This window comes from Triturus cristatus, chromosome 7 (assembly GCF_964204655.1).
Source record: "Triturus cristatus chromosome 7, aTriCri1.1, whole genome shotgun sequence".
NCBI classification, from domain to species: Eukaryota; Metazoa; Chordata; class Amphibia; order Caudata; family Salamandridae; genus Triturus; species Triturus cristatus.
This window is the reverse complement of record NC_140590.1, coordinates 1,823,751,174-1,823,775,216: the sequence shown is the minus strand read 5'-3', so window position 1 is coordinate 1,823,775,216 and position 24,043 is coordinate 1,823,751,174. Positions and strand designations below refer to the sequence as shown.

The 24,043-nt window shown below is 45.5% G+C and overlaps 1 protein-coding gene across 27 annotated transcripts in view; it reads left to right on the top strand.

Annotated features, from left to right (window-relative positions):
- The window catches only part of LOC146813293 (uncharacterized), a 455,769-nt gene that overhangs the window by 125,592 nt on the left and 306,134 nt on the right, over positions 1-24,043 (top strand). For 25 of the 27 annotated variants that reach the window (XM_085620134.1, XM_085620133.1, XM_085620117.1 and 22 more), the window contains 3 exons: positions 908-991; positions 13,407-13,445; positions 14,845-14,928. In XM_085620134.1, the coding sequence (XP_085476260.1) occupies positions 908-991; positions 13,407-13,445; positions 14,845-14,928 (207 nt within the window). The remainder of the gene's footprint in view (positions 1-907; positions 992-13,406; positions 13,446-14,844; positions 14,929-24,043) is intronic. The other 2 variants (XM_085620128.1, XM_085620124.1) reach the window with 2 other exon arrangements.

Sequence of the window (24,043 nt, the reverse complement as noted above, 5' to 3'; positions counted from 1 at the left end):
CTACTTCTGTATGCACAGTACCCACACATTTTCTCAATTCTTGGTTCTCCTGTCTGGAGGCTTGGTCCTCTTATTGCAAGGCTGTAATTATTTCTAAAATAGTGGTTAAAACCCTGTTGGTGTTCATTACTCAGGCTAGTAGTAACTAGGTTTTGGCTATCTGTCAGGTTCCTATTAAGACAGCTTTCAACCAGTAGAGGTAATGGATGCACTAACCTGTCGTCCACTGACCCAGTAGGAGCAATGAACAAAAATATTGTCACCTCTGCCCAGCTGCTTTATCTAGGATGGATGCTCGTGGGCTCTAAATCCCAAAAGAACACAGAGGGTTTGGGGGAAGAAAAAGGGCTGTGTGTGACTTGTGCAATAGAGCATTGCCTCAACTCTGTCTGTCTTTGGTGGGCCTCTGGCTCTATGCCAGGTAACCATCGGAAGAGCCCTCTCTTCCAGTTTAATCTTTCTCAATTGTCTGCAACAAAAAGTGGCATTGCCAGAACAGCCCCACAGACTCTAAAATGCAACAGCTGTACAATCTAATAGCACTACTTCAACATTCTCATTGAGCTCACCTTTTAAATAGTTTTCTCATTGATTCAAGGTTACCTCAATGTCCCTTTGAATTGAGGGTTCTGAGTTTGTGAATTATTAAGATTTTCGAACCTTTTTCCACACAAGTTTGCTGCTCTATACTCCGGCTTTCTCTCACACTGTCTTTATCTTAAAAAACAGAGCAGCTCTAGGGCCGAAGTCACAACTGAATGTCTTGGATCCTTCTACCAAACTGAGCATTAAGTTCTCGATTTCTACAATGTAGTTGCCAACTGCTTGCTTGTTTTAGCCTTGGGCTATTTCTCGTGCATGCCTTAAAATAAGAATCCTTACTTGTTTTTCTCTTATTATATTTCAGATTGCAGCCAATCCGGAGACGTTGACGAGGGAAGCAGGAGTCGATCAGGAAGCTTCCAACAGAAGCAGACAGAATCAATATCAGGTAGGTGCATAGCGACGTTGGGCAGGCAACACTTTTCTTCACAAACACTGTTTGCCAAACAACCGTGTTCTAATTAACATCTTGTCCTCAAGATGGGTGCCAAGATTTCCTGGATGATCTAGAATGTTCTGGAATGTTTCAGACTGTTTCAGGTCACCTGGAGAGTGCAGCTTTTTCCACATTACTTCCAGCACGCATCATGAAGTCAAATGTGGTTCAAGTAGCACAGTTTGTAACAAGTTAACGTTCTCATGTTGATCATATCATAAACATAGTGTTCGAGGCATATGAGCTGCAGATTACACACTGTGCATAGATCGCCATCTGGTGTTGGGCCCGGATGTTGCAGTTGTTTTTCTCTTGGAAAGTCTTTGGAAGTCACGAGGTATGTGACTCTTCCTTTGGATCGTATTGCGCATGGGCTTCGGCTCCATCCTCAGATTGTTTTTTTCCGCCATCGGGCTCGGATGTGTTCTTCGCGCTCCAGTTCGGAACCGTTCCAGTTTTTCTGTTAGGCGCACAATCCTCCCCCCTTCGACGGTATTGTCTCGATCGCGTTCTCAAACACTCAACGGTGCTCTCAATAATCGAAGTCTTCGATTCTGGTCTTCAACGAAGGCCTTCGGGCCTACCTGAGCCCCGGTCCTGGCTGATGGAAAGGACTCCATTTAAGAACTGTCCTCGATGCGGGTCGAAGTTTCCCCACACAAATCTCCATGAGGTGTGCAACCTCTGCCTCTCCCAAGAACACGAGGCAAGGGACTGTCCAGCTTGCGCCTCCTTCCGATTGAAGAAGACGATCCAGGACCAACGAGCAAGGAGAACAATGGCACACTCGTTGACTTCGATCCACGACGACATCTTCGAAGAAGGCGTCGATGTCCCGGAACAACAGCACACCGAAGAGGACCTCGTGAGCGCCTCCGAAGCTGACGACTCCGGCGTCGAGGACATTTCTCCGGCACAGAGGGGCGTGAGTACAACCATCAACCCCGACCCAAAACCCCCATCCACGCCATTGAAAAAGACTTCGGTCACGCCTTTGCCTTCGGGCCTAGGTATACACCAAAAGACTGCTTCCCATACCTCGCTTTTGGGCCCGGTTAAGAAGCCCATCAAGCCTTCAGGCAGCTCGGGCTCGAGCCAGCCTACCCTCGGCGCCGAAAAAACCTCATCGGCACCGACACCGAAAAAGAAAACGCCCCTTTCCCCTGTCCGTGCCGAGCTTGAAACCGAAGCTCTCGGTGCCGAAGACTGGCACCGGCTCCTCGGCACCCATACCACCCTCGGAACCGAGCAACAAGCCGAAAAGCCTAGACTCCCAAACCTCGAAGCCGAAAGCCACCTTGGAACTGAGGAAGTCAAAAGACACTGTTAAACCCCACGGTTCGAAACCAAGAACCAGTACCGAATCGACGCCGAAAAAACCCACAACTCCGACACCATCTGCACCGAAGGATCTGCCCCTTACAGACAAACTGTTTCGACCCGATCCTTACCAAAAAACCCTCGTAAAAGATCCAAAGACTGGTCATTTGTCGCTTAGCACCAGAAAAAGACCACTGGACAAGCCTGCAGCAGCTCCACCACCAAAAAGGAGAGACTTTGCCACCTCAACCTTTGAAGATTCGATCACCTCCTCCTCCACCTCCACCTCCACCTCCTCCTCCTCCTGCTTCTCCTCCCCCACCTCATTCTCTTACACCATCTCCAGATGAGGATGATGATGATGACATCTACGACACAGGGGATGGGGCGGACAACCAACCAACAGGGGACCCTACTCCAACAGGTTCCCCAGACCCATGGGATGACTACATCTCAGACGTCCCTAACGTCCCGCAGGACGGGCTTTACCCTTCTAGACCCTCCCCCCCAGAGGACACCATGGGTTTTAACCAACTACTCCATAGGGCTGCCCGCTACCACGGGGTTGATCTCCACACACACCCCGTAGAGAAGGACTTCCTCTTAGATACATTCGACACTGCACACAGGTCTACCTCAATTCTGCCAATGCTTAAGGGAGTTATTAAGCACGCACCAGAGGTTTTTAAAGACCCAGTTAGGACCAGGGTCATTAACCCACGTATTGAGAAAAAATATAAAGCCGCCCCAACAGACCCACCCTATATTAAAGGCCCGCACCACTAGACTCCCTGGTAGTCTCAAATGCGAGGAAACGTGCCAATTCCCAGGCATCAGGTGAGGCACCACCGCCAGATAAGGAGTCTAAACTCCTAGCCGCCTCTGGGAAACGGACAGCGTCCCAGGTGGCCAACATCTAGCGTATCGCTAACCCCCAAGCGCTCCTAGCCAGATATGACAGGGCACATTATGATGAGCTGGAGACAATCATGCAACACCTCCCTGATAAATATAAACATAGGGCCAACAAATTGATTCAAGAGGGCAAAAACATTACAAACACTTCCATTCGTTGTGCCCTCGATGCAGCTTACACCGCCTCCAGGGCAATTAATACCAGCACCCTTCTGCGTAGGCATGCTTGGCTACGCATCTCGGGTTTCAAACCTGAGGTTCAAAGTTCCATCCTCAACCACCCCTTTGATGAGAAACATCTGTTTGGTCCTAACGTCGATATAGCCCTCGAAAAAATGAAGGACACAGACACGGCAAAATCTATGGGAGCCTTGCAGTGGCAAGCTCCCAGGTGCTCCTTTCGCCGTTCCTCCTTTAGAAGCAACACCAGAGGCTACTCCTCCAACAGCGCCTCCACTTCATACACAACCCCTACCCAATCCACCTTCACTAGGGGTTATCAATAACAAAGTCAGAGGCAAAACTAACACCTCCCGCTCTGCTTCTACCCCCACCCAGTGACTTCCCTCCACATCCCCCAGACTATTCCACTCCAGTCGGGGGCAGACTTCACAATTTCCTTCCTGTCTGGGCTACCATCCCCTCAGACAGGTGGGTAAACAAATAATCCAATCAGGCTACTGTCTAGAGCTAACATCTACCCCCCCACCATTCCACCCAAACAGCACCCAATGTCACAGGAACATTTGTCACTTCTAAAGCAGGAGGTAATCTCCCTCCTACAAAAAGATGCAATAGAACTAGTTCCTGCCCACAAACAAAACAAGGGAGTTTACTCCCTATATTTTCTCATACCAAAAAAGGACGGCTCTCTGAGGCCCATTCTGGACCTCAGACCCCTAAACCAATACATACACTCAGATCATTTTCACATGGTCACACTCCAGCAGGTGCTTCCTCTGCTCTCCCAAAACGACTTCCTGACCACCATAGACCTCAAGGACGCCTATTTCCACATTCCCGTTCACACCGCTCACAGGAAGTTTCTCAGATTCGTAGTGGATAGTCACCACTACCAATTCAAAGTACTCCCCTTCGGAGTCACCACTGCCCCAAGAGTGTTTACCAAGTGCCTAGCAGTAGTGGCAGCACACCTGAGAAGACAACACATACACATCTTCTCATATCTAGACGACTGGCTTATAAAGGCCAGCTCATACAACCAGTGTGTACAACACACTCATGCCACGATCCAACTACTTCACGACCTAGGCTTCACAGTAAACTACACCAAATCCCATCTGCATCCCTCCCACGTACAACAATACCTCTGTGCCACCATAGACACCTCAAAGGCGTTAGCCTACCCCAGCCCTGCCCGGATAGCAAGCACACAAGCTCTTCGCGCCAAATTTAAACCTCAACACTCACTTCCAGCCCGAGTGTTCATGCAACTTATAGGGATGATGGCCTCTTGCGTATTCATAGTACCTCATGCAAGACTCCAGATGCGTCCTCTCCAAGAGTGCCTATTACACCAATGGAACCAGGCTCAAGGTCAGCTAACAGATCTGGTGTTGGTAGACGGTCATGCCCATCGCTCTCTGCAGTGGTGGACCACCAAAAACCTTTCCAAAGGGTGACCGCTCCTAGGGCCGGTTTCTCAAATATTTCTAACAGCGGACGCATCGCTCTCCGGCTGGGGAGCTCATATACTTCATCATACCATGCAGGGCAGGTGGACACCTCAACAAAAGTTACTCCACATCAACCATCTTGGGTAACTGGCCATATTTCTAGCCCTGAAAGCCTTTCAAACACACGTCTCAGGCAAGGCTGTCTTAGTCCGCACAGTCAACATGATAGCAATGTACTACATCCAAAAACAAAGCGGCACACACTCTCTGCAGCTCTCTCAGCTAGCACAGTCCATATGGAGGTGGGCCATAAATCAAAACATTTTTCTCCTAGTACAACATGTCCCAGGAATCTAAACCACCATTGCAGATCTGTTGAGCCGTCAAACTCAACAAATCCACGAGTGGGAACTTCATCCACAAGTTCTTCTATACCATTCTTTCAAACATGGGGGCAACTACAAATAAAGCTCTTCGCCACCTACGAAAACGCCAAATGCCCAATCTTCGCCGCCAGATATCCACACCCATTGTCCAAAGGCAATGCGATATGGATGAACTGGTCAGGCAAATTTGCGTTCACTGTTCCGTGTCTCCCACTCATTCCATTAGTGGTGCGCAAACTACAGCAACACTCCCTAACTCTCATCCTAGTTGCTCCAACTTGGGCCAGACAACTGTGGTACACCACATTGCTGGAACACTACATAGTTCCGTATCAAAAATTACACCTCTCTTCACACCTCTTAACCCAGAACCATGGAGAGATCACACACCCGGACCCAGCTCAGCTCAACCTTGCTATCTGGCTCCTGAAATCCTAGAATTTGGCTACCTAAATCTTCCCCCTGACTGTATAAACGTCATTAAAGAAGCTAGACGTCCTACCACTTGAGCTTGCTACGCAGCCAAGTGGAAACGATTTGTGATTTATTGTCACAACAATAATATCAACCCCTTGGATGTGTCTATCCTACACATCATAGGCTACTTACTATACCTACAAAGATGCAACCTAGCCTACACGTCTATTAGACTACACCTTGCTGCCATAGCAGCGTATCTACAAAATAGACAGCATCTATCCCTCTTTAGAGTACCTGCCATAAAAGCCTTCATGGAAGGCCTCAAACGAATAATTCCCCCTAGAATGCCAGCCTCACCAGTGTGGAACCTAAACATCGTTCTCACAAGACTAATGGGGCCTCCATTCGAACCTCTACATAAATGCGAGCTTCAATTTTTAACATGGAAAACAGCTTTTCTTGTAGCCATTGCTTCCCTCAGAAGGGTCAGTGAAATACAAGCACTCACCATTCAAGAATCTTTTCTGCAAGTGCATCATAATAAGGTTGTTCTCCGCACTAATCCAAAATTCCTTCCTAAAGTCATTTCTCCCTTTCACCTCAATCAATCTGTGGAACTGCCTGTAGTCTTCTCGAAGCAACAAACCATTGCAGAAAGAGCTCTGCACACCCTAGACGTCAAAAGAGCTTTACTCTACTACATCGAGAGAACACAACCTTTTCGCAAGACCAAACAATTATTTGTGTCTTTCTCACCACCACACAAAGGCAACCCAATCTCCATATCTGGGATAGCTAGGTGGATTGTTAAATGCATACAGATTTGCTACCACAAAGCAAAACAAACGCTATCTGTTCCCCCTAAAGCCCACTCTACACGTAAGATAGGGGCTTCCATGTCATTTTTAGGGAACATCCCATTAGATGATATCTGCAAAGCAGCTACATGGTCTACACCACACACTTTCACTAAACACTATTGTGTAGATGTGCAAACTAAGCAACAAGCTAGTGTGAGCCAGGCTGTCCTTAAAACACTGTTTCAAACAACTGCAACAGATACTGGTGGTCGCCGCTAAGAGGGGGTACTGCTACACAATCTATGCACAGTGTGTAATCTGCAGCTCATATGCCTCGAATGGAATATGCTACTTACCAGTATGCATCTGTTCTTGGCATGTAGAGCTGCAGATCTACACACGCCCACCCGCCTCCCCGGCTACCTTTATCTGTTCCAGTTTTATCTTATTTAGATACAGCACACATGGGGATCTTTCCTGTTTCTTACAAAGCTCCATAATTTCCCTGCTGGCGAAAAACAATCTGAGGATGGAGCCGCAGCCCATGCGCAATATGATCCAAGGGAGGAGTCACATACCTCCTGACTTCCAAAGACTTTCCAAGAGAAAAACAACTGCAACATCTGGGCCCAACACCAGATGGCGATCTATGTACAGTGTGTAGATCTGCAGCTCTACGTGCCAAGAACAGATGCATACTGGTAAGTAGCATATTCCTTAAAGCCAACAGCTCAGATCCTGATGTTGCTGACATCCTGTCATTAATCTGTCACCTTCTCCATGCCAAGACCTTGGGAGTCCAGATTGTACCTATGGACACGGATGAGAATCTATGTTTGGTTAACTTTCTAGCTGCTATCAGGACTTTATTGGAGGCTGTAACAGTACTTCCCAATAATATCTGTCAGCTTGGCGGCGGTTTGTGCTTGATTGGGTGTAACCTGTGAAATTTGAGAATTTGAGGGGCATGGGGAAGGTTTTCTACTGGTTCTGTGACCTCTCTTTGAACCGTACCCAATCCACTAAGTAAAATACTTGGCCTTGCTGTTGTTTGGAGCCTAACATCTGGTTGACTTTGTATTTCTGTTTTCATTCAATGTCTGTTGGGTCGGTTAGTGTAATCGATTCGGTCTCTGGATTGCAGAACTTGAGCATAGATACATAGAACACTGGATCAACACAAAGACTAGAAATGAGTTGTAATTTCATTGCCACTGGATTGATTATGTCGCACACAGTGAAAGGCCCTAAAAGTGGGCTTTATCTTACGGTTTCCATGCAAGATTAAATGTTTAGTTGCCAGCCAAGCTAGGTCTTCTGTTTTATACTGTGTCCCTTACAGTGATTTCTATCATGATATTTCTTTAGTTGCTTCCTGAGCTTTTTCCAAATTTCTCAAGTTATTTGCAGTGTTTTACTTAAGGTCTTGTGATGTTCTTGTTCTGAAGGTAAAGGTGAAGTTCAGGCAATTAAAAGGGCAGTACATTATGATAAATCAGTTTATACACTAGAAGGTGGAACAATCCAGGGTTGAGTATTCTGTATTGTTGTGCTCAAAATCTGCCATCCACAAGTTTCCTGACCAATCTTCTTCTTGCTGCAGAGCTAAACTATAGAAATATTGCCCCAAGGTTTGTCTTAAACGTTTTGTCATTTAGTCTGTTTCTGGGTGATAGCTTGTAGATAAGCAAGCATCGACCTTAGATTTTTGGAAAGTTGCAGTTAGAAATAGGAAGTAAACTGCGTTACCCAGTCCGAAATGATCACCCTGGGATGAAATGTTGGGAAACATTTTGTCCCAACTCAGGTGCAGTCGGGAGTTTGGCGAGGGTGTGAAGTGCCCCATTTTAGTTAGATGGTGAATGACCACCTGTGCGTTTGCTTGGAAGATATTTTATCACAAAGTCTATTGAGATGGCATACCATGGTGATGGTGGTATGGGAATAGTTTGCAGTAGGCAGGCTGGTCTCTGGTGGCCAGATCTGACTAGAGCACAGATTTAAAAAGTGTCTATATACCTTTCTTCCTCGGCTCTCACAGTTGGCTACCAAAAATTGCATAGAATAAGCAACATGGTCTTCTGTACCCTCATATGAGCAGTACAATCTCAATCTTGTGAATATTGAATTGTTTGTTCTTGAAGATCAGGGCATGTATATCTCAGTACATTGCTAAAGCAAACCTCCCTTCTCATGTCCTGTTGGACCTTTTATTGCAACCATTCTTGCACCTTCAATTATTTTATTTGTATTTGTAAGATATTGAACAATTCCATGGAGTTAGTGATTATAGCCAGTTCTTCAGACTGTTTAGCCTTCAATTGTCGAATCAGAGGTGGTTCTAACTCAGTAATCTATTCTTATGGGTAATAATCTCATGCTAAGGCATCTGACGTATCGTTTTGAGTCTCAGGGCAATGTGTTATTGAGATAGTGCAGTCAGAGAAAAATAAGGACTATCGTACCTGTTGAGTTGTTAAGGCTTGTGCAGATGTATGGAATTTCAAATTCCTGTAGTCTGAACAAATTTCAATGGTTTGTCTGGCCCTATCAAATAATGGCACCATTCGCCTAAGGCTCTTTTAATGGCTAAGAGTTCCTTGTCTGAAATATTATAATTCAGTTCAAAAGGTCTAAACGCATGAGAGTAGAAGGCCACAGGGTGTACTTGACTTGTCTTTAGATGCCTGTGGGATAGGACCTATCCCACTTCATGATGTGAATAGGTAGGTTCCAAAACAGAGGGTAGTTTTGCAACAGGGAGACGCACAACAGGGGCTTACACAAATCATGCATGCAATTGAGTGAGAGCTGCTTTATCTTCTGAGGTCCACTTAAAGGACATGCCTTTACACAGCAGATGGGTCATGGGATATACTATGGAGGAAAAGGACCTGATTTAGATGTTGGTGGTATGGATATTCCATCGCAATGAAGATGGATTATCCATACTTCTAGGACTGTGCTCCTCCGGCCATAGCTATATGTGGGTGGTCATCTGTTTTCATCCCGGAGGAAACTAATTTGTCTCCGCTGTGATTAAACCCCTTCAACAGCCCTATGGAGTAAGGCTCATCGGAGGCAGACCTTTAACTCCACCCACCAAATTTAATGGGCCGCATCAGAGGTTAGTTTTCACTGCCTGTCACCCCCAGGAAAATTCTGGTGGAAATAGGCACAGAAAGCTGCTAAATGCTCCCCCTACGAATGAATGAATGAATGAAATTAAATTTATAACGCGCTAGACTCAGCCCAAAGGGCATCAAGGCGCCTAACATAATAACTAGAATAGTGCTGCAATGTTAGTGATATGCTTTCCTAAAGAGCCAGGTCTTAAGGGCTCCCTTAAAGAGGGGTAAGGATGAGATGGCCTTAAGCTCAAGGGGAAGTGCGTTCCACAGACGCGGAGCAGCCGATGCAAAGGCTCTCGCTCCCCATCTTGTCTTCTTGGTGGGGGGAATAACAAGAAGATTCTGTTGTGCAGATCTGAGACATCTGCCAGGCACATAGCGGAACAGCAAAGATCCTAATCCATCCGTCGATCCGGCCATGAGTGCCTTGTGGACTAGACAAACAATTTTAAAAGAAATGCGATGTTCAATGGGCAACCAGTGAAGATTCTTCCTAGCCAGAGTGGCGGAGGCTGAACTTGGAAGGTCCAGAACAAATCTTGCTGCTGCATTCTGAGTTACTTGTAGACGCAGCAGCAATCCCTTGTTGATCTGAGTGTATAGTGCGTTACAATAATCTAAACGAGACCCAATCAATGCTACAACTGTTTGTTTTCTTGCTTGTGGGGATAGGTAGTGAACTATTCTACGGAGGATTTTTAGAACTCCCCAACAGGTAGCTACAGTTCTATTTATCTGGAGGTTCATGGCCAACTCTGTGTCAAAGATGACCCCCAGATTCTTTGCCGACTGTGAGGGGGTTGGACAGGTCCCCAATGATGGCGGCCACCATTCATTCTACCATGTGAGATAATTCACAGTGTGATAGGAGCATTTCCTGTTGTAGTTTTAAAAACAATCCTGCTTCAGCATTTTCTTTTTGAAAATAACAAAGAAAACAGTTTGATGGATTGCTCTGTCAATTTTACGGAGCCATGCTCCAAACTTGAAAAAGCATTGAAAGATTCCTGCCAATGCATTAGAAATTACTTGGCGGTCATTGCTAAATTTGGCGGGCAAAGTAGTCTTCGTCTGGTGGATGTTAAATCCTCTGCTAGACCAGCGGCCATTAATCTATCCCAAAATTATAAATTGGGCCCAAAGTCTCTAATGAAAAGTTTGTGAATACTAAAATGGTTTGCAAACCCTTTGCTAATTTGTGAAGGTCATTGTACTATCGATTTTACCTTGTTATCATTCAATCTGATTGCATTTGTACTGATGACTTAGCCTAAAAATCCATCTGAATTACATGAATGTGTAATATTTCTAATTTTGCAAAGAAACAATTTATTTCTAATATCTCAACTAGCACTTCCACATGATCCACGCGTTCCTGCATGGACTTGGAATAAATAAGGATATCGTTTATAAAGATGATACAGAAGACGTCTAAATAGCCTCTTAGAGATCCAATTTCTTGAATATGAATGTTCTCTTAATTTGATCCAGAAGTACTGGTATCAAAAGCAATGAGTAACGATTTTTGACTGTTACTCTGTTTATTGCTCTGTAATCAATACAAACTTGCAGTTCTTCTCTATTCTTGGGTACAAAGAAAAGAGGATAGTAAAAGGATGACTGAGAGGGCCAGATGTAGCCAGTGGCTACGTTCTGCTTAAGATAGGTCTTTAGATGTGGGTTTTAGGTTGGCTCACCAGGGTATATCCGACTTTAGGGTATCGTGCCCTGGTAATAAATCTATGTTGCAGTCGTAATTGCGTTGTTGGAGAAGTTCACTGATCTTTCACTTAACATAAACACCCTGATAATCTGGATAACATTCTGGTAGGGTTACAACACAACACACCTGAGTATGTTCACTTACGTGAGTCATTTTGGTGGACCTTCAGTTTCATTAGACAAAGCAATATCAGGGAAGCAATTTTTGTTACAGACGTTTGTTTGTAACGACCTATGAGCATATGGCCCAATATAGCAACATTTTATGGATTGTTAATAATGGTGTCCCTCAGCTGAGTTTGAATTGTGGTGCATCAATAAGGTCAAATCAGATGTGTTTGAGAAATTTCATACCTACTTTTATAAGCATGTTTTCAGTATGGTAGTGCAGAGATCTTGACATTAGGGCAAAGCCATCACTGCCTTAACAGGCTCAGGAATATCTTTCTTAATACAGAGAATTTATGGTTTTCAGGCCTATTCTTCATCTATAATGTGTCCTGTGACTCCAGAATCCAATAAGGCAGGAACCTTCACTTGTCTGACAGTAGTTAAAATATAGACAGCTATAATAGTCAAACGTGCCACAGAGCTCTGGAGGGTATTTGCCAAATAGGCTGAAGATGCAGAAAGCAATAATCTTGGACAGGGGACTTATGATGAGTCTGAGAGAAGTTGTTTTCTGACTCTGGTCCATCATTGGGCCTGCTCGTTATCACTATAGCCTGATTCTTCATTGTTGGTTTAATTTCTGCTCCCTTACCTCTTGCGCTACAATCCCTAATAAAGTGACTGCAATGACTACAATACATGCAGAGCTTAAGCTTCCTTCTCTTTTCCCTCTTTTCAAGTGACAGAGGTCCTCTCATACTGTTCATTTGCATAGATCCTACTACGTTTGATTTATTTGCATCATCAGTTAGATGTTTGCTAGGTCAAACAATAATATTACACTTACAGTTTCTTCTCTTAGAATCAATGATCTGGTTCTGCAGTCAGTTCTATCAATTCTTCTCAAAAACATCATAAAGGTTTCTACCTGAGCCACAGCATGTTTTTTTCTCCTCTGAGACCTTGATAAAAGAAGGATGCTCGCTTTTCAACTGGCCACAATATGTCTGCTGAAGTTGGGTACGTGCGTTAGTAGGTCTTGAGATCCTTTTCTCAGAGTCAGTAACTCTTTATTCAGAGACAAGGAATGAGTTTTCCTATCAAATAACCTTTACATTTCACATCAAAAAATTCTTGAATATGTACAAGATTAGATCATTCTTTTCGATGAAGGGTATTGACCAACTACCATCTGTTAAGACTCTGGCACTAATCTGTGATCTTTATCTGGGAGGAGCGACGCACACATGCCGAGAGATTTATCTGTCTTCACCACCTCCCTGGACCAGCCTAGCATAACTACACATTAGCCGTTACAAGGAATGTAGGGAAAAGTGGGTAAGAAAACAAGGAGAAGAAAGAAGAGCGAAGAGTGCTAAGTCCTGCTATTCCTAAGTGGAGAATGAGGTATTGTCTCCTTTGGGACTTGCGAGTGCTTGTTGTCACTGCAATTTATAAAAATACGTTAACACCTGAGCCCCTGTGGAGTGAGTCCCACAGCCGCCTATTCTTGACCAACTATTCCTATTTGTTGACCTAACTTCCAATCCCCCCCTTTACTGCATTAATTTCTGTGTCGATGTTGGATCAGGTACTCAGTTTGTTCTGAAAGAGATCACAAAACAATTAAGAACTTGCACTACTCTCCCTTAAAAGCCAAATTAGATGTTCCCCTTTTCCTCACACTGCGATCCCAGACACTCGTTCTCTCTTTGAGGGTTTTTTAACTACAATCCTTAGTGTTACGTCACATTTTAAGTTTCAGGCAGTTCCTGGACAGCTTGCACAATGAACTATAACATCACACGGTACTGTGACCCTGCTCGCAGTGGAATACTTGTGTTCTACAACTGTTCTGTAGTTTGCTAGTTTCCTCTATGGCTCACTTGACTTTTAATCCTTATCCATGTCTTTTCGTTCTACAGGGCTCCTGGACTCTCTGATCCCTTCGGACCAAGTTGACGGTAAATTAAAATCTTCTAATCAAATGAGCATGCAAATAAGCGTCTGCACCGTATCTTCTGCAAGTGGCTACAAGTTCCTATTGTAGTGTCTGGAGGGATTTAGGGTGCCCTCATCTAGATGTCTGCTGTGTCTGCTGACTGCATGGTTCCTTCCCAAAGGAGAGAAAATAAAGCTTGTCTTGGTTTGCTTGTTGGGAAACTTGGCTGTTTTGCATTGGAAATGTAATTTACTTTGGTTGATAAAGATTGTGAATTCCTCGTGGGCAGCTACATTTATTTGTGGTGGCTGAACCACGTGAATCGGAACTAAGAGTTACACAAGAGAGTGTGCAGAGTAGAATTAGGCAGCAGCCCCCACTTAGGGTAGAAGAGTGTCCTGAATTTGGTGAAGGGTAGTTTAATTCCCTGACCCAGGAAGCAGAGGAGGTTGGTTCCAGGGTTTTAGGGTAACTCCTCTATCAGATTTTGCCTTCCCCTTTTGTGACAACCCTGCTACTTCTGTATGCACAGTACCCACACATTTTCTCAATTCTTGGTTCTCCTGTCTGGAGGCTTGGTCCTCTTATTGCAAGGCTGTAATTATTTCTAAAATAGTGGTTAAAACCCTGTTGGTGTTCATTACTCAGGCTAGTAGTAACTAGGTTTTGGCTATCTGTCAGGTTCCTATTAAGACAGCTTTCAACCAGTAGAGGTAATGGATGCACTAACCTGTCGTCCACTGACCCAGTAGGAGCAATGAACAAAAATATTGTCACCTCTGCCCAGCTGCTTTATCTAGGATGGATGCTCGTGGGCTCTAAATCCCAAAAGAACACAGAGGGTTTGGGGGAAGAAATAGGGCTGTGTGTGACTTGTGCAATAGAGCATTGCCTCAACTCTGTCTGTCTTTGGTGGGCCTCTGGCTCTATGCCAGGTAACCATCGGAAGAGCCCTCTCTTCCAGTTTAATCTTTCTCAATTGTCTGCAACAAAAAGTGGCATTGCCAGAACAGCCCCACAGACTCTAAAATGCAACAGCTGTACAATCTAATAGCACTACTTCAACATTCTCATTGAGCTCACCTTTTAAATAGTTTTCTCATTGATTCAAGGTTACCTCAATGTCCCTTTGAATTGAGGGTTCTGAGTTTGTGAATTATTAAGATTTTCGAACCTTTTTCCACACAAGTTTGCTGCTCTATACTCCTGTTTTCTCTCACACTGTCATTATCTTAAAAAACAGAGCAGCTCTAGGGCCGAAGTCACAACTGAATGTCTTGGATCCTTCTACCAAACTGAGCATTAAGTTCTCGATTTCTACAATGTAGTTGCCAACTGCTTGCTTGTTTTAGCCTTGGGCTATTTCTCGTGCATGCCTTAAAATAAGAATCCTTACTTGTTTTTCTCTTATTATATTTCAGATTGCAGCCAATCCGGAGACGTTGACGAGGGAAGCAGGAGTCGATCAGGAAGCTTCCAACAGAAGCAGACAGAATCAATATCAGGTAGGTGCATAGCGACGTTGGGCAGGCAACACTTTTCTTCACAAACACTGTTTGCCAAACAACCGTGTTCTAATTAACATCTTGTCCTCAAGATGGGTGCCAAGATTTCCTGGATGATCTAGAATGTTCTGGAATGTTTCAGACTGTTTCAGGTCACCTGGAGAGTGCAGCTTTTTCCACATTACTTCCAGCACGCATCATGAAGTCAAATGTGGTTCAAGTAGCACAGTTTGTAACAAGTTAACGTTCTCATGTTGATCATATCATAAACATAGTGTTCGAGGCATATGAGCTGCAGATTACACACTGTGCATAGATCGCCATCTGGTGTTGGGCCCGGATGTTGCAGTTGTTTTTCTCTTGGAAAGTCTTTGGAAGTCACGAGGTATGTGACTCTTCCTTTGGATCGTATTGCGCATGGGCTTCGGCTCCATCCTCAGATTGTTTTTTTCCGCCATCGGGCTCGGATGTGTTCTTCGCGCTCCAGTTCGGAACCGTTCCAGTTTTTCTGTTAGGCGCACAATCCTCCCCCCTTCGACGGTATTGTCTCGATCGCGTTCTCAAACACTCAACGGTGCTCTCAATAATCGAAGTCTTCGATTCTGGTCTTCAACGAAGGCCTTCGGGCCTACCTGAGCCCCGGTCCTGGCTGATGGAAAGGACTCCATTTAAGAACTGTCCTCGATGCGGGTCGAAGTTTCCCCACACAAATCTCCATGAGGTGTGCAACCTCTGCCTCTCCCAAGAACACGAGGCAAGGGACTGTCCAGCTTGCGCCTCCTTCCGATTGAAGAAGACGATCCAGGACCAACGAGCAAGGAGAACAATGGCACACTCGTTGACTTCGATCCACGACGACATCTTCGAAGAAGGCGTCGATGTCCCGGAACAACAGCACACCGAAGAGGACCTCGTGAGCGCCTCCGAAGCTGACGACTCCGGCGTCGAGGACATTTCTCCGGCACAGAGGGGCGTGAGTACAACCATCAACCCCGACCCAAAACCCCCATCCACGCCATTGAAAAAGACTTCGGTCACGCCTTTGCCTTCGGGCCTAGGTATACACCAAAAGACTGCTTCCCATACCTCGCTTTTGGGCCCGGTTAAGAAGCCCATCAAGCCTTCAGGCAGCTCGGGCTCGAGCCAGCCTACCCTCGGCGCCGAAAAAACCTCATCGGCACCGACACCGAAAAAGAAAACGCCCCTTTCCCCTGTCCGTGCCGAGCTTGAAACCGAAGCTCTCTGGCACCGGCTCCTCGGCACCCATACCACCCTCGGAACCGAGCAACAAGCCGAAAAGCCTAGACTCCCAAACCTCGAAGCCAAAAGCCACCTTGGAACTGAGGAAGTCAAAAGACACTGTTAAACCCCACGGTTCGAAACCAAGAACCAGTACCGAATCGACGCCGAAAAAACCCACAACTCCGACACCATCTGCACCGAAGGATCTGCCCCTTACAGACAAACTGTTTCGACCCGATCCTTACCAAAAAACCCTCGTAAAAGATCCAAAGACTGGTCATTTGTCGCTTAGCACCAGAAAAAGACCACTGGACAAGCCTGCAGCAGCTCCACCACCAAAAAGGAGAGACTTTGCCACCTCAACCTTTGAAGATTCGATCACCTCCTCCTCCACCTCCACCTCCACCTCCTCCTCCTCCTGCTTCTCCTCCCCCACCTCATTCTCTTACACCATCTCCAGATGAGGATGATGATGATGACATCTACGACACAGGGGATGGGGCGGACAACCAACCAACAGGGGACCCTACTCCAACAGGTTCCCCAGACCCATGGGATGACTACATCTCAGACGTCCCTAACGTCCTGCAGGACGGGCTTTACCCTTCTAGACCCTCCCCCCCAGAGGACACCATGGGTTTTAACCAACTACTCCATAGGGCTGCCCGCTACCACGGGGTTGATCTCCACACACACCCCGTAGAGAAGGACTTCCTCTTAGATACATTCGACACTGCACACAGGTCTACCTCAATTCTGCCAATGCTTAAGGGAGTTATTAAGCACGCACCAGAGGTTTTTAAAGACCCAGTTAGGACCAGGGTCATTAATCCACGTATTGAGAAAAAATATAAAGCCGCCCCAACAGACCCACCCTATATTAAAGGCCCGCACCACTAGACTCCCTGGTAGTCTCAAATGCGAGGAAACGTGCCAATTCCCAGGCATCAGGTGAGGCACCACCGCCAGATAAGGAGTCTAAACTCCTAGACGCCTCTGGGAAACGGACAGCGTCCCAGGTGGCCAACATCTAGCGTATCGCTAACCCCCAAGCGCTCCTAGCCAGATATGACAGGGCACATTATGATGAGCTGGAGACAATCATGCAACACCTCCCTGATAAATATAAACATAGGGCCAACAAATTGATTCAAGAGGGCAAAAACATTACAAACACTTCCATTCGTTGTGCCCTCGATGCAGCTTACACCGCCTCCAGGGCAATTAATACCAGCACCCTTCTGCGTAGGCATGCTTGGCTACGCATCTCGGGTTTCAAACCTGAGGTTCAAAGTTCCATCCTCAACCACCCCTTTGATGAGAAACATCTGTTTGGTCCTAACGTCGATATAGCCCTCGAAAAAATGAAGGACACAGACACGGCAAAATCTATGGGAGCCTTGCAGTGGCAAGCTCCCAGGTGCTCCTTTCGCCGTTCCTCCTTTAGAAGCAACACCAGAGGCTACTCCTCCAACAGCGCCTCCACTTCATACAAAACCCCTACCCAATCCACCTTCACTAGGGGTTATCAAAGAGGCAGTTACAGAGGTAATAATAACAAAGGCAGAGGCAAAACTAACACCTCCCGCTCTGCTTCTACCCCCACCCAGTGACTTCCCTCCACATCCCCCAGACTATTCCACTCCAGTCGGGGGCAGACTTCACAATTTCCTTCCTGTCTGGGCTACCATCCCCTCAGACAGGTGGGTAAACAAATAATCCAATCAGGCTACTGTCTAGAGCTAACATCTACCCCCCCACCATTCCACCCAAACAGCACCCAATGTCACAGGAACATTTGTCACTTCTAAAGCAGGAGGTAATCTCCCTCCTACAAAAAGATGCAATAGAACTAGTTCCTGCCCACAAACAAAACAAGGGAGTTTACTCCCTATATTTTCTCATACCAAAAAAGGACGGCTCTCTGAGGCCCATTCTGGACCTCAGACCCCTAAACCAATACATACACTCAGATCATTTTCACATGGTCACACTCCAGCAGGTGCTTCCTCTGCTCTCCCAAAACGACTTCCTGACCACCATAGACCTCAAGGACGCCTATTTCCACATTCCCGTTCACACCGCTCACAGGAAGTTTCTCAGATTCGTAGTGGATAGTCACCACTACCAATTCAAAGTACTCCCCTTCGGAGTCACCACTGCCCCAAGAGTGTTTACCAAGTGCCTAGCAGTAGTGGCAGCACACCTGAGAAGACAACACATACACATCTTCTCATATCTAGACGACTGGCTTATAAAGGCCAGCTCATACAACCAGTGTGTACAACACACTCATGCCACGATCCAACTACTTCACGACCTAGGCTTCACAGTAAACTACACCAAATCCCATCTGCATCCCTCCCACGTACAACAATACCTCTGTGCCACCATAGACACCTCAAAGGCGTTAGCCTACCCCAGCCCTGCCCGGATAGCAAGCACACAAGCTCTTCGCGCCAAATTTAAACCTCAACACTCACTTCCAGCCCGAGTGTTCATGCAACTTATAGGGATGATGGCCTCTTGCGTATTCATAGTACCTCATGCAAGACTCCAGATGCGTCCTCTCCAAGAGTGCCTATTACACCAATGGAACCAGGCTCAAGGTCAGCTAACAGATCTGGTGTTGGTAGACGGTCATGCCCATCGCTCTCTGCAGTGGTGGACCACCAAAAACCTTTCCAAAGGGTGACCGCTCCTAGGGCCGGTTTCTCAAATATTTCTAACAGCGGACGCATCGCTCTCCGGCTGGGGAGCTCATATACTTCATCATACCATGCAGGGCAGGTGGACACCTCAACAAAAGTTACTCCACATCAACCATCTTGGGTAACTGCCCATATTTCTAGCCCTGAAAGCCTTTCAAACACACGTCTCAGGCAAGGCTGTCTTAGTCCGCACAGTCAACATGATAGCAATGTACTACATCCAAAAACAAAGCGGCACACACTCTCTGCAGCTCTCTCAGCTAGCACAGACCATATGGAGGTGGGCCATAAATCAAAACATTTTTCTCCTAGCACAACATGTCCCAGGAATCTAAACCACCATTGCAGATCTGTTGAGCCGTCAAACTCAACAAATCCACGAGTGGGAACTTCATCCACAAGTTCTTCTATACCATTCTTTCAAACATGGGGGCAACTACAAATAAAGCTCTTCGCCACCTACGAAAACGCCAAATGCCCAATCTTCGCCGCCAGATATCCACACCCATTGTCCAAAGGCAATGCGATATGGATGAACTGGTCAGGCAAATTTGCGTTCACTGTTCCGTGTCTCCCACTCATTCCATTAGTGGTGCGCAAACTACAGCAACACTCCCTAACTCTCATCCTAGTTGCTCCAACTTGGGCCAGACAACTGTGGTACACCACATTGCTGGAACACTACATAGTTCCGTATCAAAAATTACACCTCTCTTCACACCTCTTAACCCAGAACCATGGAGAGATCACACACCCGGACCCAGCTCAGCTCAACCCTGCTATCTGGCTCCTGAAATCCTAGAATTTGGCTACCTAAATCTTCCCCCTGACTGTATAAACGTCATTAAAGAAGCTAGACGTCCTACCACTTGAGCTTGCTACGCAGCCAAGTGGAAACGATTTGTGATTTATTGTCACAACAATAATATCAACCCCTTGGATGTGTCTATCCTACACATCATAGGCTACTTACTATACCTACAAAGATGCAACCTAGCCTACACGTCTATTAGACTACACCTTGCTGCCATAGCAGCGTATCTACAAAATAGACAGCATCTATCCCTCTTTAGAGTACCTGCCATAAAAGCCTTCATGGAAGGCCTCAAACGAATAATTCCCCCTAGAATGCCAGCCTCACCAGTGTGGAACCTAAACATCGTTCTCACAAGACTAATGGGGCCTCCATTCGAACCTCTACATAAATGCGAGCTTCAATTTTTAACATGGAAAACAGCTTTTCTTGTAGCCATTGCTTCCCTCAGAAGGGTCAGTGAAATACAAGCACTCACCATTCAAGAATCTTTTCTGCAAGTGCATCATAATAAGGTTGTTCTCTGCACTAATCCAAAATTCCTTCCTAAAGTCATTTCTCCCTTTCACCTCAATCAATCTGTGGAACTGCCTGTAGTCTTCTCGAAGCAACAAACCATTGCAGAAAGAGCTCTGCACACCCTAGACGTCAAAAGAGCTTTACTCTACTACATCGAGAGAACACAACCTTTTCGCAAGACCAAACAATTATTTGTGTCTTTCTCACCACCACACAAAGGCAACCCAATCTCCATATCTGGGATAGCTAGGTGGATTGTTAAATGCATACAGATTTGCTACCACAAAGCAAAACAAACGCTATCTGTTCCCCCTAAAGCCCACTCTACACGTAAGATAGGGGCTTCCATGTCATTTTTAGGGAACATCCCATTAGATGATATCTGCAAAGCAGCTACATGGTCTACACCACACACTTTCACTAAACACTATTGTGTAGATGTGCAAACTAAGCAACAAGCTAGTGTGAGCCAGGCTGTCCTTAAAACACTGTTTCAAACAACTGCAACAGATACTGGTGGTCGCCGCTAAGAGGGGGTACTGCTACACAATCTATGCACAGTGTGTAATCTGCAGCTCATATGCCTCGAATGGAATATGCTACTTACCAGTATGCATCTGTTCTTGGCATGTAGAGCTGCAGATCTACACACGCCCACCCGCCTCCCCGGCTACCTTTATCTGTTCCAGTTTTATCTTATTTAGATACAGCACACATGGGGATCTTTCCTGTTTCTTACAAAGCTCCATAATTTCCCTGCTGGCGAAAAACAATCTGAGGATGGAGCCGCAGCCCATGCGCAATATGATCCAAGGGAGGAGTCACATACCTCCTGACTTCCAAAGACTTTCCAAGAGAAAAACAACTGCAACATCTGGGCCCAACACCAGATGGCGATCTATGTACAGTGTGTAGATCTGCAGCTCTACGTGCCAAGAACAGATGCATACTGGTAAGTAGCATATTCCTTAAAGCCAACAGCTCAGATCCTGATGTTGCTGACATCCTGTCATTAATCTGTCACCTTCTCCATGCCAAGACCTTGGGAGTCCAGATTGTACCTATGGACACGGATGAGAATCTATGTTTGGTTAACTTTCTAGCTGCTATCAGGACTTTATTGGAGGCTGTAACAGTACTCCCCAATAATATCTGTCAGCTTGGCGGCGGTTTGTGCTTGATTGGGTGTAACCTGTGAAATTTGAGAATTTGAGGGGCATGGGGAAGGTTTTCTACTGGTTCTGTGACCTCTCTTTGAACCGTACCCAATCCACTAAGTAAAATACTTGGCCTTGCTGTTGTTTGGAGCCTAACATCTGGTTGACTTTGTATTTCTGTTTTCATTCAATGTCTGTTGGGTCGGTTAGTGTAATCGATTCGGTCTCTGGATTGCAGAACTTGAGCATAGATACATAGAACACTGGATCAACACAAAGACTAGAAATGAGTTGTAATTTCATTGCCACTGGATTGATTATGTCGCACACAGTGAAAGGCCCTAAAAGTGGGCTTTATCTTACGGTTTCCATGCAAGATTAAATGTTTAGTTGCCAGCCAAGCTAGGTCTTCTGTTTTATACTGTGTCCCTTACAGTGATTTCTATCATGATATTTCTTTAGTTGCTTCCTGAGCTTTTTCCAAATTTCTCAAGTTATTTGCAGTGTTTTACTTAAGGTCTTGTGATGTTCTTGTTCTGAAGGTAAAGGTGAAGTTCAGGCAATTAAAAGGGCAGTACATTATGATAAATCAGTTTATACACTAGAAGGTGGAACAATCCAGGGTTGAGTATTCTGTATTGTTGTGCACAAAATCTGCCATCCACAAGTTTCCTGACCAATCTTCTTCTTGCTGCAGAGCTAAACTATAGAAATATTGCCCCAAGGTTTGTCTTAAACGTTTTGTCATTTAGTCTGTTTCTGGGTGATAGCTTGTAGATAAGCAAGCATCGACCTTAAATTTTTGGAAAGTTGCAGTTAGAAATAGGAAGTAAACTGCGTTACCCAGTCCGAAATGATCACCCTGGGATGAAATGTTGGGAAACATTTTGTCCCAACTCAGGTGCAGTCGGGAGTTTGGCGAGGGTGTGAAGTGCCCCATTTTAGTTAGATGGTGAATGACCACCTGTGCGTTTGCTTGGAAGATATTTTATCACAAAGTCTATTGAGATGGCATACCATGGTGATGGTGGTATGGGAATAGTTTGCAGTAGGCAGGCTGGTCTCTGGTGGCCAGATCTGACTAGAGCACAGATTTAAAAAGTGTCTATATACCTTTCTTCCTCGGCTCTCACAGTTGGCTACCAAAAATTGCATAGAATAAGCAACATGGTCTTCTGTACCCTCATATGAGCAGTACAATCTCAATCTTGTGAATATTGAATTGTTTGTTCTTGAAGATCAGGGCATGTATATCTCAGTACATTGCTAAAGCAAACCTCCCTTCTCATGTCCTGTTGGACCTTTTATTGCAACCATTCTTGCACCTTCAATTATTTTATTTGTATTTGTAAGATATTGAACAATTCCATGGAGTTAGTGATTATAGCCAGTTCTTCAGACTGTTTAGCCTTCAATTGTCGAATCAGAGGTGGTTCTAACTCAGTAATCTATTCTTATGGGTAATAATCTCTTGCTAAGGCATCTGACGTATCGTTTTGAGTCTCAGGGCAATGTGTTATTGAGATAGTGCAGTCAGAGAAAAATAAGGACTATCGTACCTGTTGAGTTGTTAAGGCTTGTGCAGATGTATGGAATTTCAAATTCCTGTAGTCTGAACAAATTTCAATGGTTTGTCTGGCCCTATCAAATAATGGCACCATTCGTCTAAGGCTCTTTTAATGGCTAAGAGTTCCTTGTCTGAAATATTATAATTCAGTTCAAAAGGTCTAAACGCATGAGAGTAGAAGGCCACAGGGTGTACTTGACTTGTCTTTAGATGCCTGTGGGATAGGACCTATCCCACTTCATGATGTGAATAGGTAGGTTCCAAAACAGAGGGTAGTTTTGCAACAGGGAGACGCACAACAGGGGCTTACACAAATCATGCATGCAATTGAGTGAGAGCTGCTTTATCTTCTGAGGTCCACTTAAAGGACATGCCTTTACACAGCAGATGGGTCATGGGATATACTATGGAGGAAAAGGACCTGATTTAGATGTTGGTGGTATGGATATTCCATCGCAATGAAGATGGATTATCCATACTTCTAGGACTGTGCTCCTCCGGCCATAGCTATATGTGGGTGGTCATCTGTTTTCATCCCGGAGGAAACTAATTTGTCTCCGCTGTGATTAAACCCCTTCAACAGCCCTATGGAGTAAGGCTCATCGGAGGCAGACCTTTAACTCCACCCACCAAATTTAATGGGCCGCATCAGAGGTTAGTTTTCACTGCCTGTCACCCCCAGGAAAATTCTGGTGGAAATAGGCACAGAAAGCTGCTAAATGCTCCCCCTACGAATGAATGAATGAATGAAATTAAATTTATAACGCGCTAGACTCAGCCCAAAGGGCATCAAGGCGCCTAACATAATAACTAGAATAGTGCTGCAATGTTAGTGATATGCTTTCCTAAAGAGCCAGGTCTTAAGGGCTCCCTTAAAGAGGGGTAAGGATGAGATGGCCTTAAGCTCAAGGGGAAGTGCGTTCCACAGACGCGGAGCAGCCGATGCAAAGGCTCTCGCTCCCCATCTTGTCTTCTTGGTGGGGGGAATAACAAGAAGATTCTGTTGTGCAGATCTGAGACATCTGCCAGGCACATAGCGGAACAGCAAAGATCCTAATCCATCCGTCGATCCGGCCATGAGTGCCTTGTGGACTAGACAAACAAT